Source organism: Linepithema humile, chromosome 7 (assembly GCF_040581485.1).
Source record: "Linepithema humile isolate Giens D197 chromosome 7, Lhum_UNIL_v1.0, whole genome shotgun sequence".
NCBI classification, from domain to species: Eukaryota; Metazoa; Arthropoda; class Insecta; order Hymenoptera; family Formicidae; genus Linepithema; species Linepithema humile.
Window position 1 is genome coordinate 5,276,360 of NC_090134.1, and position 14,162 is coordinate 5,290,521.

General features: G+C 43.7%; 1 protein-coding gene across 16 annotated transcripts in view; it reads left to right on the top strand.

Moving 5' to 3' along the window:
• Dscam1 (Down syndrome cell adhesion molecule 1) overlaps positions 1 to 14,162 on the top strand; it is a 71,111-nt gene that overhangs the window by 37,732 nt on the left and 19,217 nt on the right. For 9 of the 16 annotated variants that reach the window (XM_067358954.1, XM_067358958.1, XM_067358957.1 and 6 more), the window contains 4 exons: positions 4,577 to 5,013; positions 5,262 to 5,518; positions 5,802 to 6,114; positions 8,616 to 8,906. In XM_067358954.1, the coding sequence (XP_067215055.1) occupies positions 4,577 to 5,013; positions 5,262 to 5,518; positions 5,802 to 6,114; positions 8,616 to 8,906 (1,298 nt within the window). Of the gene's footprint in view, positions 1 to 726; positions 857 to 4,576; positions 5,014 to 5,261; positions 5,519 to 5,801; positions 6,115 to 8,615; positions 8,907 to 11,373; positions 11,665 to 11,895; positions 12,184 to 13,169; positions 13,461 to 13,757; positions 14,049 to 14,162 lie in introns of all 16 variants that reach the window. The other 7 variants (XM_067358956.1, XM_067358960.1, XM_067358951.1 and 4 more) reach the window with 4 other exon arrangements.

Genomic DNA, 14,162 nt, shown 5'->3' on the forward strand with positions numbered 1-14,162 from the left:
GTCCGTCGCCTTTGTTCAGGTGAGCAAGGTCGAGCAATTTAGCATAAAATCGTTACAATTTATTCAAAATTTACATTGCAAAATTAAATTTTCAAAATTTATCAATAGTTAAAAAAGTTTTGATATAAAACTCAATAAAAAGTTTTTACAGAAGAAAATATGACATTTGACGTGATTCACATAAATAAAAATAGTAATCAATCGTTATCTTCACATTTTACAACATCCGCGTTCCGCGTGCCGTGCATCAACAATTGAGCTCATTAATGACGACGACGATGATGGTGGCGTTCCGTTCCCCATTTTCCCATTATTTGCGCTATTGCAGAACCGCGGGGCAGCGTACGTCCAAACGTACGAGACAAAGATGTGAACGGATTGAGGAAGGACATCCTAGTCGAACGAATGGTCGGTCTATCGTGTCCCGTTCAGAGTTTCCCAGCTCCTGCATTCAGGTACAGGCATTTAGAGGCCGATCGACAAATCGCGAAGCAAATTAAAATTGTGTTACAAACAATTTCGAAATACACGCAGAAACTTAAACTACAATACAATTCTGCGAGAAAATCAAATCTATTGAGACAAAAACTATAATTGTTGCTTTTTTGTTTTATACTCAAGGCAGTTTTTATATTATTGAAATTAAAACATAGTAAAATTTCAGCAATAGAGCAAAAATCTATTTTCTGCTATGCTAGCTCGTTTTCGCACCGATCCTTCTTGCAGAACCGACTAGCAATGTCGCGCCACGCATTGCCGGTGAACGTTATGAGGGTGGCAAGCTAGTAGATGTACCAAAAACAAGTAAGGCGGCTTTGGACTGCGAGACTCAGGGTTTTCCTGTCCCATTGACAAGGTATATCGAATCGAAAAATCGCGGAAAACCTATGCTTTTTTCATGATCCTATTTCAGAGGGTACAAGTAAAATTGCGCCGCGATCATCGGGAAGGAAGTTTGAGGGATGGGAAGTTGTTCTGACTGCTAAAAATCAGGACGTCGCGTTGAGTCATTCGCTTCAGGGATATCCTGTACCTCTTACAAGGTAGACTCTGGTCCTCCTCCGAATCCGTTTTTTTCTCATCGTTTTTCCATTTTTTATCGTCATCGTCATCGTCGATGAGTCAAATCAAATTATAGCAACTCGCCAAGATTGAATATTCACGTAGAATTATACTCTCATTAAAGAAATTAAAAAATTAAAACAGATGAACAAAATGATTGAAATTCTGTATTACGGAATGTTGTGAATGGAATTAAGTAGACACCGGTTTAATATATAATTTACATCTATATTTTTCACTTGACGCTTATATCTGAAAGTAAGATAAAGTAAATATAAACACTGAAAAATATTTTAGACACAGCATTATATCAATGCTATATTCAGATAAGCGTCGTGTAATAAATATCAGATGTAAAGCTGTTATGAAGCTCTAATTAAATCCATTCTCCATCTGGCGTGATTGGCATCATAGTCAGGTGAGTAAATTGCATGCAATTCCACCGAGTCAAGCCAGGACGAACGCGATGGCGTACGGGGTACGTATAATCAAATTTTTAGTCGCTGAAATCGAACATCACAGACCGATTCCGGGATGGAAATAAAGAATAGAGCGGAATTGAAACGTTACGAAGAGAGAAACGAAGCTCTCAGTTTGGGCAATCTATTTATTTCAGAGCCGTCTGGTCGTACTGCCCCGAAGGCGACTGGAGACGGTCTTAATAAGTACCGCGGGGTAGAGGGCGAGTCTCTGGCGCTGGCGTGTGCGGCACAAGGCTTTCCTGCCCCGATAACTAGGTACACACCTCCGTATAAATCTCTGTTCTTCCTGATTTGGACGTAGTCTTACATTTCGCGGGGCACAGATCCTCCGTATTCATTTTTGATATTTTCCATCCTTACCCTCTACCCCGTGTCGGGTGGCGGTACCGTAAGATTCGACAGGGGCAAGACGAAAGAACGGACATGTTTTTGGTAGAGTGCATTGTAAAAAAAACCAGGATTAGAGAGGAAATGTATCGTTAAAATTCGGCGGAGAACGTGAGAGAAAGAGTATATAGAACATAGAGAAGGAGGAAGATAAAGAAAGAGAATGAGAGAGAGCATAGATTAGAGAAAGAGGAAAAAAAAAGAAGAGAATTTTAAGAAAGGAATTACCGCTGACAAGAGTTAAATTTTGTTCCCAACTTTCGTACGATGACTCGACGATCTCGACGGCCTTTCAGTTCCGAGAATAAACTGCGCGGTGTTACACGAGTCAAGCGATAGCGTTAATCGACGAAATGTGTATCCCTGATTCGGGGCCAATTGGACGTGTTGGTTTTCAGTGCCAACTGGATCCTTCCCCCCTTCGGCGCAACCCTCGAGATAAGTGACGGAAGCGCGACCTCGAAAAGGATGCGGGCCCTCTGCTCCCCCGGTATCCTCGGTGCTGATCCGGGTGGTCCGAGAGGGCATCACCCGATCAATGGGGCAGTCAATGTTGCCCTACACCTGCACACCTCCAAATAAGTCCCACAATATCTGGCTGGTAAGTCCTCGCCACCTTCTCGTGCCTCCGTTTCATCCGCTCGTGTTAATTCATTCCCCGCCCTCTCTCTCTCTCACTTGTTCAGCAGGAAAGGTAAAGAAGCGGATCGTTTGTTCATGTATACATTGCGCGTGTGTGAGTGGCTGAGGAGGATCGAGCCTTAACATTTTTTTCACGTCGTCCAGTTGCACTATCGCCATTAAACGTACCGCCAGTTCACCAGTTACCACTTTTGCTCCCCTGTTCCGACCGCCTTCCACCATCCGCCACTTGTGATTATATTTACCCGACAATATCTCGTAACTTCGATTAGGTCACCTATTTGCAATTCTGAAATTGATTGATCTTCAATACTGAAGAAAGAATTTTTTTTCATAATTTTTCATTGCAATATCGTTACATGAGATATTGTTGCTTAGCCAAGTATGAAAGTGTCCTTGCACTCTAGCACTTGCGTCCAACAGCCACGTCAAATCGCTACTGTGATCGCTTGGTTACGTCATTTTTTTCTGAATTTTTGGCATTTCTTTTCCCCCTTCCTGCCTTAGTCAACGAGCGCCGTTGCGAAACAATCGCACGAAGAATCAAGTAGAGTCGTTCGTACTTGCTTTCACGCTGCAGTCGCCTCTCACCTCCTTTCTTAGGGATTTTTTACGGCAAAACACGAGAAGACCTTTATTAGCATTTTTTTTTACTTTTAATCGTCCATCGTCGCCGCCAATCTTTGTTCTTCCGTTGCGCCCCATTTGCATCGCTTCTCGATCGTAAGGCTACAGTAGAAGCGTCTTGTTTTATTCTTGAATTATAATTTTGTTCTTGTACAAATTTATCTCGCGTGAGAGATGTAACACCGATAAATCGGTGGAAGAGAGATGAAAGGCCGTGCCCAGAGACGCCCAAAGCCCCGCATATAGAATAAGGCAATAGTAAAATGGAACAAATAACGTTATCGTATTATCGTACTGTCAAAATTTATTGCCGCATCTTTTATTTATTTTGATTCGACAAATTTCAAGCTTTAAAATACTTTTTTAATTTTTTGTCTGCGATAATTTTTCATTGAGTTTAAGCGATTTGAAAATTACTCGATTTTGAGCATCGAATTTATTATGATAAATAAATAAAAGATGAGCTATTTTCTAAATATTACATTTTGCATCTTATTGCTATTAAATATTAATTTTAATCTATTGTTAAATAATATTTAGTTACTTTCTAATTAAACAACAGTCGATTGTCTTAAATTGTAAGCGTAATAAATTTTTATTAATCTTTTAATTAGCTTGCATTTTGTATCCATAATTTGCATATTGTTTTTATTATGCAATTGTCTTTTTCAAATCCATCCATTTTATTGAGCTGCAAAGTGTTGAAAGTAAGTAAGAATAAAACAATGTGTTCTTTTTTGCTTAAAACTGTAAAAATAAAAAAATTTTTAAGAACAATCTGAAGAATGTGGAAGTACAAGTTTTAAGCTTTAATATGCTTTTTTTATTTTTTATCTGCGATTATTTTTCGCCGAGTTACAGCAGTTTGAAAATTGGTCAATTTTAAGCGTCTGAACGTCTCGACGCGGCAAAATACAGCCGAAACTGACTGAGTGTGCGCCATTGATACGCACGATGCCGTATTAATGGCGCGCACCATTCGCGCGCACTCAGTCAGCCGCACTGTTCTGCCGCGTCGAAACGTTCTGACGCTTAAAATTTAGCAATTTTCAAATCGCTGTAACTCGGCGAAAAATTATCGCAGATAAAAAATTAAAAAAGCATTTTAAAGCTTGAAACTTGTACTTTAATATTATTTTAACTGTTTTTGAAAATTTTTTTTATTTTTACAGTTCTAAACCTAAAAAAAGAACACATTATTTTGTTCTTAAAATTATGCATTTTCAACACTCTGCAACTGTTTTTAATAATATTTTTGTTCCATTTTGCGAAATAAATTGTGATCTAAGAAAAAATAATAACAGTACAAAAGATACGGAACGATTCTCGTTCCGGCGTGAGCGCGAAAATCGGCAGTTTTTATCTTTTTGTTTCAGATGGTACAAGTTTATCGAAGGGACGTCAAGACGTCAACCGGTCCAGTTGAATGAGCGCGTACGTCAAGTTAGCGGCACTCTAATAATCCGTGAGGCACGGGTCGAAGATTCCGGTAAATATCTCTGCATTGTCAACAATTCCGTCGGCGGCGAAAGCGTGGAGACTGTTTTGACTGTTACGGCACCATTGAACGCGGAAATCGAACCGAGTACGCAGACTATCGATTTTGGAAGACCCGCGACCTTCACCTGCGCCGTCCAAGGCAATCCGATCAAGACCATTTCCTGGCTTAAGGATGGAAAGCCCCTTGGATTGGAGGACCGCGTGCTGAGAATTGAGAGCGTGAAGAAGGAGGATAAAGGAATGTACCAATGCTTCGTTAGAAATGATCAGGAAAGCGCGCAGGCAACGGCAGAATTAAAACTTGGTGGAAGATGTGAGTTAAACTTTTATAACATATTTCCAAATTTTTAATTACTTAAATCATTAATGTTTTATTTGTAACATATAAACGTTGCGCAACATCTTTATGAATTTTGACTTGGATTATTCTTATTGGAGCAAAATATATTTTTTTTTAAATACCAAGTTGTCAATTAAAAAAAAACTGGCTTAACGAATGTATGAAAGGTAATGCTATGGCTGTCAATGGAATTATTTTCCCGTCTCTTTGATTATCGACAGTCGAGCCCCCGCAGATTCGTCAAGCTTTTACCGAAGAGACTCTTCAGCCTGGACCGAGCATGTTTTTGAAGTGTGTTGCCAGTGGAAATCCTACCCCCGAAATTACCTGGGAACTTGATGGAAAACGGCTGTCGAACACCGAGAGATTGCAAGTGGGACAATACGTCACGGTCAATGGTGATGTCGTGTCGCATCTAAATATTTCGAGCATTCATACCAATGACGGTGGACTTTACAAGTGCATTGCTGCATCAAAGGTTGGTTCTTTTGTTTTTCTGCTATAAGAATTATTTAATCAAAATAAATAACAATATAATTTTGTATTTACAACACGTTTAATAAATTTATTAATGATTAATAAATATATTTTGAATAAAAATATAAATGCAACAGAGAATAATTGAAATTAAATTAATTAAATTCAGAAATTGATACATTAATTAAAATATTAGCATATTTCATTAGCATATTTTTCAATAGATTTCACAAGTGTTTTGATAACTCTAAATAAAATATGCGATGTATGATTTTGTCTGATAGGTCGGATCCGCTGAGCATTCCGCCCGCCTCAACGTTTATGGTTTGCCGTTCATTCGCCACATGGATAAGAAGGCCATCGTTGCTGGAGAAACTCTGCGTGTCACCTGTCCCGTTGCTGGATACCCGATCGAGAGCATTGTCTGGGAACGAGACACCAGAGTCCTGCCGATCAACAGAAAGCAAAAGGTCTTCCCCAATGGCACACTCATCATCGAGAACGTCGAACGATTGAGTGATCAAGCGACTTACACCTGCGTAGCACGCAATGCACAAGGTTACAGCGCACGCGGAACACTAGAAGTACAAGTCATGGGTAAGTTCGAAAAACTTTCCTTTCTTATATTTTTTTCGCATAACATCGATATTTATAAAATGAATCGCGTGTAATATTGATATTTATAAAATTAATCGCATAATATCACTTCGGTCGAATTAATCGGTCTTTTATAAATGTTACAAAAAGTATCGATTTTTATTTTTATTCGTCATTGCAAAATTTGGAAAAATGTCACGCAATTTTCGACGGTTCACAGAACTGAATTTTAACATAAAATTGATTTAATATCATAATGTAAATATTTGAACGTTATATTGAAATATTCGTACATCGAAAAAGTTCTCTTTCTATTACTAACAATAATTTTAATTAATTTTAACGCAAATAGCACATATGCAAAACGAATTTTTGTTTTACATTGGGCAGTTAATTCTTTATCGGAGTAACGTGTCTCTTAATATTTTCGGAAACGAAAAATACATTTACATTTGCAGCCATTGGCCAACCAGCTGACCAATCGACAAGATAACTACGATAATGTTAGAATAGCGAACATTTATTTACAGCTACTCCCTTTGCAGCGGATTGTCGTGTCTGTTATAGTCGCCATTAAACTTTTATGTCGCCATGTTGAACGTAACACCGAGCCGAAAGTGTCGGCGGATTATTTTTATATATATATATATATATATTTTTTTTTATTTTTTTATTTTTTTATTTTTTTTTTGAGGGTGTCGTTTGCGCGTGTAGGAAACGTGTCGTAAATTCTAAAGAATGCGACTGTACGTAGGACACGGGCACGGACTCGGACACGCGCACAGACGATCCCGTTGCCGGCATTACGACCACTTAATAACGTAGAGCAAACGTACGTCGGCCCACAGAGAAGACACGCATTCGTGGAAAGTATTGGAGTTGGTATGGCGGTGGTCGATTGAATCGTTAGTAAGAGCTCTCATGCGCTTGTTTTTAATTCAGATCTCTTCTCCCATCGCGCGTTTATCTCGTGTAGTAACAAGTGCCATGCGCTCGTGCGTGTTATAGATATTGTTTTATGTCTCGATGAACAAATGTCTCTTTTCTATATTTTTGGAATATAAGATATCGAATTTTTTTTCTTACAATGTTAATATTGATTAAATGTATAGCTAAAATAGGATAAAAACTTTCGAATTAAAAAAAATCGATTGTGAAATTCAAATATTTTTGTTGAAGTTAATATACAATGTAAAATATCTATGGCATTCATAAGCGTGGCTTTATATGCGGGTACACACATTACGCGACCTAATCGTATGCATCCATACATCGGTCCTCCATCCTCAGTGCCGCCCGTCGTTCAAGAGTTCGCGTTCACCAAGATACCGATGAACGCCGGGGAGTTTGCGAATCTGCAGTGTATCGTGCCGACCGGCGACCTGCCGTTGAACATACGTTGGAGTTATCCCGGAGAAGAGATGGGCGGTTCCTCTGGCGTACTCGCGAAGAAGGTCGCGGATCGCGTTAGCATGCTCATGATCTCGGTCATCACCGCGAGACACGCGGGGGAGTACGTTTGTACCGCTGAAAACGCGGCTGGAACGGCGTCCCACTCGACCATCCTCACCGTCAATGGTTCGGGATTACGATCAGTTCCTAGAGAACACAGTCTTTTTCATTCTTCAGTTGCGTTTTGTCACCTTTCATCTCATTCCTGCACAAGATCTTGCAAACAGCACCATAGTTTTTTTCCCTCGTTTGCCATGCGTCAATGTTATTGAATCCTCCGCCCATTTTAATCCTCCAATAGTTTTAATGCAACGGTCGACAAATCAGTTGACTGACTGACAGGTGTCGACTAAAATTGCCGCAAGTATTCCACGATGTCGCAGACACCGCTGTGAATAAAGCATGATTGTTTGATGACACGTTTAGTCGGGCCGCAGCTTCTGCCCATTGCTTTCAATGCCGAAATCGCCAATTGGGGAGACTCCGTGTCCGTGCCCTGCTCGATCCTGAAAGGCGACATGCCCATGGATATATCGTGGGCGTTCAACGGCGTACCGATCGACACGTCGAAAGACACGGGTATCACGATCACCAAAATCAGCAAGCACTTGAGCACCCTCAGCATCGACGGCGTCTCGGCGCGCCATGCCGGCGAGTACGCCTGCTCCGCGTCGAATCTAGCCGGTTCCGTCAGTCGATCGACAACTTTGACCGTCAACGGTACGACCCTAAATCCCCTCCGCACGGTTCCCGTCGCAACAATAGATTCATTGTACATTATTGTCACGAAACCTCGAGTACCTTCATCCATCAACTACCTCGAATCACCCATCGTCCTTGCCGAAAGATCTCTTGACGAAACAAATGCATACTCCACCGCCATACCAACCTTATCTGCTCGTCCACGTTGCGCTTGACCGAACGATCCCGAAGCGGAATATCACGATCGAGACGTGCAAAAATGCGTCGTGAAATTAGAGGATTTCCCGTCGCCTCACGAACCGACACACGCTCTTTCTTGTCTCGTTTCTCGCAGTCGCTCTTTCCAGTTGCCCCGCAAATACTGCCTTTCGCTTTCGGGGATGAACCGGCCAACTGGGGCGAGCTGGTCTCAGTCACCTGTTCCGTCACGAAGGGCGATCAGCCCATCGAAATAACTTGGACTTTTAACGGGACGCCGATTGACAGTAGCGACTCCGACATCGTAGTAGGCAGCACAAACCGAAAGAACAGTGTCTTAACTATCGAATCGGTCGCGGCCAGACACGCCGGCGATTATGCCTGTACTGCGTCCAATCGCGTCGGTGCCACCGCACATACGGCTCATCTGGCTGTAAACGGTACATGCAATCGAATTTCACGGAAGCAGTGAATGTTCGCCCATCTTTTTGTCATGCATTGTCTTCCTCGTCTTCCTAACGCATCGTCCAAGTGATTGATTATCGTAGCTAATTACTAAACATTCACGGATATGGCTGTGCAAAAGAACTTTCTTTTTTCACCGTTATTAGCACAAATTTCATTGATTAATTTTTATCATAAAATTTTTTAGTTATTAATTATATAACCGGACTACTATTTTCTGAAATTCTACTAATTTCTTATTTATATATCTTTTTCTCTTTTAATGATGAAAACGTGCGATAATTTTCAGTTCATTTAACATTCATACATAAAATTTTATTATTTATTCCTCCCCACGTTCTTTGTCTTTCATTATGTCCTTCCGTCTGCGCTGCTGTGTCATTCGCGCAGTCGCGCCACAGATCCTTCAGTTTTCCTTCGGCGACGATCCTCTCAACTCCGGCGAGATGCTGTCGGTTATTTGCACGATAGTCAAGGGCGACTTTCCCGTAAAATTGACGTGGACGTTCGACGACATCCCGATCGACTCGAGTCGGCCGGATGTTAATATCGTGACCAATAAGAGGGTCAGCTCCTTGAGCGTCGACAGTGTGGCGGCAAGACATGCTGGAAGATACAAATGCACTGCGACCAATGCCGCCGGATCCGACAGTCACACCGCTGTACTCTCGGTGAACGGTACCGCGCTCGTATATGTAAAAGCAAAACTAACTGCCTTAAACCTGTATATACATTTTCGTTATTCTTCTGTAACTTTTTGTATCTCCGCAGTAATATCGATTAAGTAATTTCCGCGCTCACTGTCGTCGTTGATACGATAATCTCGCGACATAGAGCATCTTAGTGAAGCGAGATTATCGTCAAAGACGACGACAGCCAGTGACAAGGTCCATCCCGCAGCGACAGCGAAACGATGGCCTATTATGTATATATTTTTTTTTCTTTTTTTATTTAGGTCTTTTCCCATATCGCTTTCTCATTACATTGTTGTTCTATGTCAATTACCAATTTCTTATCCCTCTCCGATCTTCCCTCTGGAGAGCTTGAAGTGCGTTTTGTGAGTCGCCCAGTTTGGTTCTGCCACGGCCACGAGTGTGTTTAGGTGCCACTCGGAAAGTATTTACGTGTGATTCACGAGTGCGTCCTTCGCGGTTGCAGTCGCGCCGCAACTGGCGCCCTTCACCTTCGGTGACGAAGCGGCCAACGCGGGGGAGATGGCGACCGTTCAGTGCGCCGTGATAAAAGGCGATCTGCCGATCGACATAATGTGGTCGTTTAACGGGCGCGCGATCGGCGCCGCGAATGGCGCATTCGACGAGCACAATTACGACAATCCCGACATAGTGATAAGCAGGAGTAGCAAACGGGCCAGCCAACTGACGATCGAATCGGTAGCCGCAAGACACGCGGGCGAGTACTCGTGCACTGCGAGCAACACGGCCGGCACCGCTACCCACTCTTCGATTCTTTCGGTGAACGGTACGCTTGTTCAGTTTGAACCAATGACGGTTGGGTGGTTGGTTGGACGCACGGAAACACGCCAAGCTATGCTTCTCTTAGCGCGCTTCATGGCACTCAGGAAAAATTGCGTTTGTACGGTAATGCGCCGCAGCTTTGAGATACAATTGATATCGCGTATCAGCAGCTGAGTTATGCCTTAGAATATCGTGATATATTAATTATGTTTCTTTGTTGAAATTTCTATACTTAGAATGCTTTCAAGCAAGTTGCACCTCGAAAGAGAATCGTAAGTGAGGCCGAGATTTTTACGAGCAATAATTTTCTCGCGCTTCTTCTCACGCGTCATTTCGCTTATTCTGTCCTCGATTCTGTATATGAGCCTTCTGTAAATCTTGACAGTACCGCCGCGCATCGCCCCTTTCGAAATGGCCGACAGGGCGGTAAATTGGGGCGATTCCGTCTCGGTGGTTTGCACGGTGGTGAACGGCGACTCCCCGTTAGAGATTACGTGGGCGTTGAATGGAATGCCTATCGAGGAGAATCATCGAATATCCGTGACCACAACCAAGAGGAACAGCCTGCTGTCCATAGATTCTGCGAGTCCGAGTCACGCGGGCACTTACGCTTGCGTTGCCTCCAATGCTGCTGGCGCGACCACTTATTCCGCAGAGTTGACAGTTAACGGTACCTACGATAGTCGTTAGAAACGAATGTCGATTTTGCTGGAATCGCCCTTATTTTCTATTCATTTCTTCCTTTCCTGCTCGATCGAAATTCACATACGCAATCGGACTAATCTATACGAAAAGAATGACAGCACAATGGCAACTATCCGACATTTCTACTCATATTTCCCGTTCCTCTTCAAAATCTTTCTCCGACCTTGCCGCATCGCATCGAGATAATTGAGTTGTCAAGAAGATTGACGGTTTACGCGGGGCAAAAGAAAGAGGGAAGAGAAATACGTGGAACTCGTTGCAGTCGCACCGCAAATCTCGCCGTTTGCTGTCGCCGAGAAGCCAGCAAACTGGGGTGATTCCATTTCCGTGGTGTGCGCCATCCTCAAGGGCGACTTGCCGATCGAGATCACGTGGGCGTTGAACGGCGAACCGATCCGGCCAGATCGTACGGACATTAATATCTTGGCGACAACGCGGAAGAATAGCATCCTCAGCATCGAGTCCGTGGCCGCGACACACGCAGGAGAATACACGTGCTCGGCGTCGAACAAAGCCGGAGCGACCAGTCATTCGGCGACTTTAGCTGTGAACGGTACATCTCGCCCGAGAGATTTCCTGTGCATTCGCCTTTGAACCTCCGCATCCTATCATCGCCTATTATCCGTCATTATCGTCCCCTCCGAAATTGTCGTCGATGGTCAATCGCGGTCTTCAAGAACGTCGTCAGATCGTATATAAAGTTACTTTATCGTACCCCGCCGATGTTACGTCAGCAATTCAGAGTAGATTAGTCGTTACACGATCGATCGTTTTTCCACTTTAGTTGCTCCGGAGATAGCGCCTTTCGTGATCAGTGAAAAACCAGCGAATTGGGGAGAGACAGTCACTGCGACGTGTACCATTCTGAAAGGAGATCAACCGGTACAGATCGAGTGGGCGCTCAATGACCAGCCGATCTCTCATGATTTTTCCGATATAACAGTCGTCACCAGCAAACGCGTCAGCCTGCTCACGATCGACGCCGTTACGGCGAGCCACGCCGGAGAATACACTTGCGTAGCCAGTAACGCCGCCGGCGGGACGAGCTTTTCCGCTTCCTTAGCTGTCAATGGTACAATACGACGTTTCTTCGAAGTTTTTATTAACTTGGGTGCATGTGCGAGTCATTCACATAATTTGACACTAACATTGTTTACCTCTCATTCCCAAGAGGCATTGTTTACCACGCTCACTCCCAAGAGGTCCCATCACGCTCCTTCGCGTTCTTAAGTTTGACAGGCTGCGCTGTTGACACTGTAAGATGGATTGAGGTATATTAGGTTTTACTGTCCATTAAAATTTTCGATTAAATTAATAGAAACGATGTGAATTGTACGAGGATCTGGCGAGAAGTCGCATTTGGAGCTTGCTGAAAATAAGGGCGAAAATAGGACGTTGATTAAAATGCTCTCGTAGTTGCCCCTGAAATTATGCCGTTCGTGATCGGCGAGGGACCGGCGAATTGGGGTGAAACAATCACCGGAACTTGCACGCTGTTGAAGGGCGATCACCCGATCCAGATCGAGTGGGCATTCAACGGCGAGCCAATTTCTCGAGATCATCCCGACATAACGATAGTCAGTACCAGCAAACGCGTCAGTCTGCTCACGATCGATGCCGTGACGGCGCGGCACGCCGGAGAATATACCTGCACAGCTAGCAACGTTGCTGGTGGGACGAGTTATTCCGCATCAGTGGCCGTGAACGGTATAAAGGTTCTTCCCACGTCTTGTGTTTCGCGTAGTTTCTCTTACCCTCCCTTATCGTGCATGTGCAGCGCGGTTTAACACTCCCACGATTTCCTCCAATCTTCTCTTTCGCGCGAAAGCGCGCAAAAGGAATATTGATCTGTTACACACAGGAAATCTCGTCGATACTTTTTCCCATTTCAGCGATATCGAGAACAATTGTCAATAAATCGCGTCGTTGACGAAATATTCCTAGGGAATAGGATTATGGTATTTTTATTAATAAGACATAGGCTCAGCTTTCTTATTATTTTAGATAATTAAAACGATCTTGAAATTTATCTAATTTTTTGTTATCATAATATTATAGTTGCACCACACATAGGGCCTTTCGCGATCAGTGATGGACCGGCGAATTGGGGAGACATGGTTTCGGCGACATGTTCTATTATGAAAGGCGACTTTCCCGTAAAAATTGTTTGGAAGTTTAACGGCAAACCGATTAGCGCGCACGATACGGATATCACGATCACGAGGATAAATAAGCATATGAGCGCTCTCAGCATCGAATCCGTGGCTGCGAGGCACGCGGGCGAGTACACGTGTGTAGCTACAAACAAAGCCGGCGACGTCAGCCATTCGACCATCCTCGCCGTCAACGGTACCTACATTATCCCCAGAAGAACATACATTACACCTGCACGTCAGCTAAACGTCAGCACTTGCCTAAACCCACCACTGCGACATTCATAATTCATCATAATTTCCCTCCGCATTATCGCATTGTCTTAATCTCTCATGCTACGACACCCTTGCTCCTAATCGCCGTAATCACTCCCGACGACCGTTTTCGCGAGGACTGTAAGGATTCCCGACGACCGTAATAAATTCGCGAGAGGATTAACATCGACACGAATAGAGCCTGTCGGAATTTCTCACGCGCGATCCGCGATCGCAGTTGCTCCGCAGATCTTCCCCTTTACATTCGGCGACGAGCCGGTGAACTCGGGCGAGGCGATCTCTGCGACCTGCTCTATTCTCAAGGGGGACTTCCCGATGGACATTACCTGGGCATTCAACGGCGAGCCGATATCCGCCGAGAATACTGATCAATTCTCTATCACGAAGGGCAAGCGTCTCAGCGTCCTGTCGATCGATGCTGTCGCGGCCAGACACGCCGGCGAGTACACTTGCACCGCGTCGAACAAAGCCGGGGCCTCCAGCCATACGGCCGCTCTAGCCGTGAACGGTAACACGCGCGCATGTATACACGAGCATTATACACGCGACATCGTCTCGACCATTCTTTCTCCGCCGGACGAAGACAAAACGTCCCTCCTTCCATCCTCCTCTTCAACTTCCT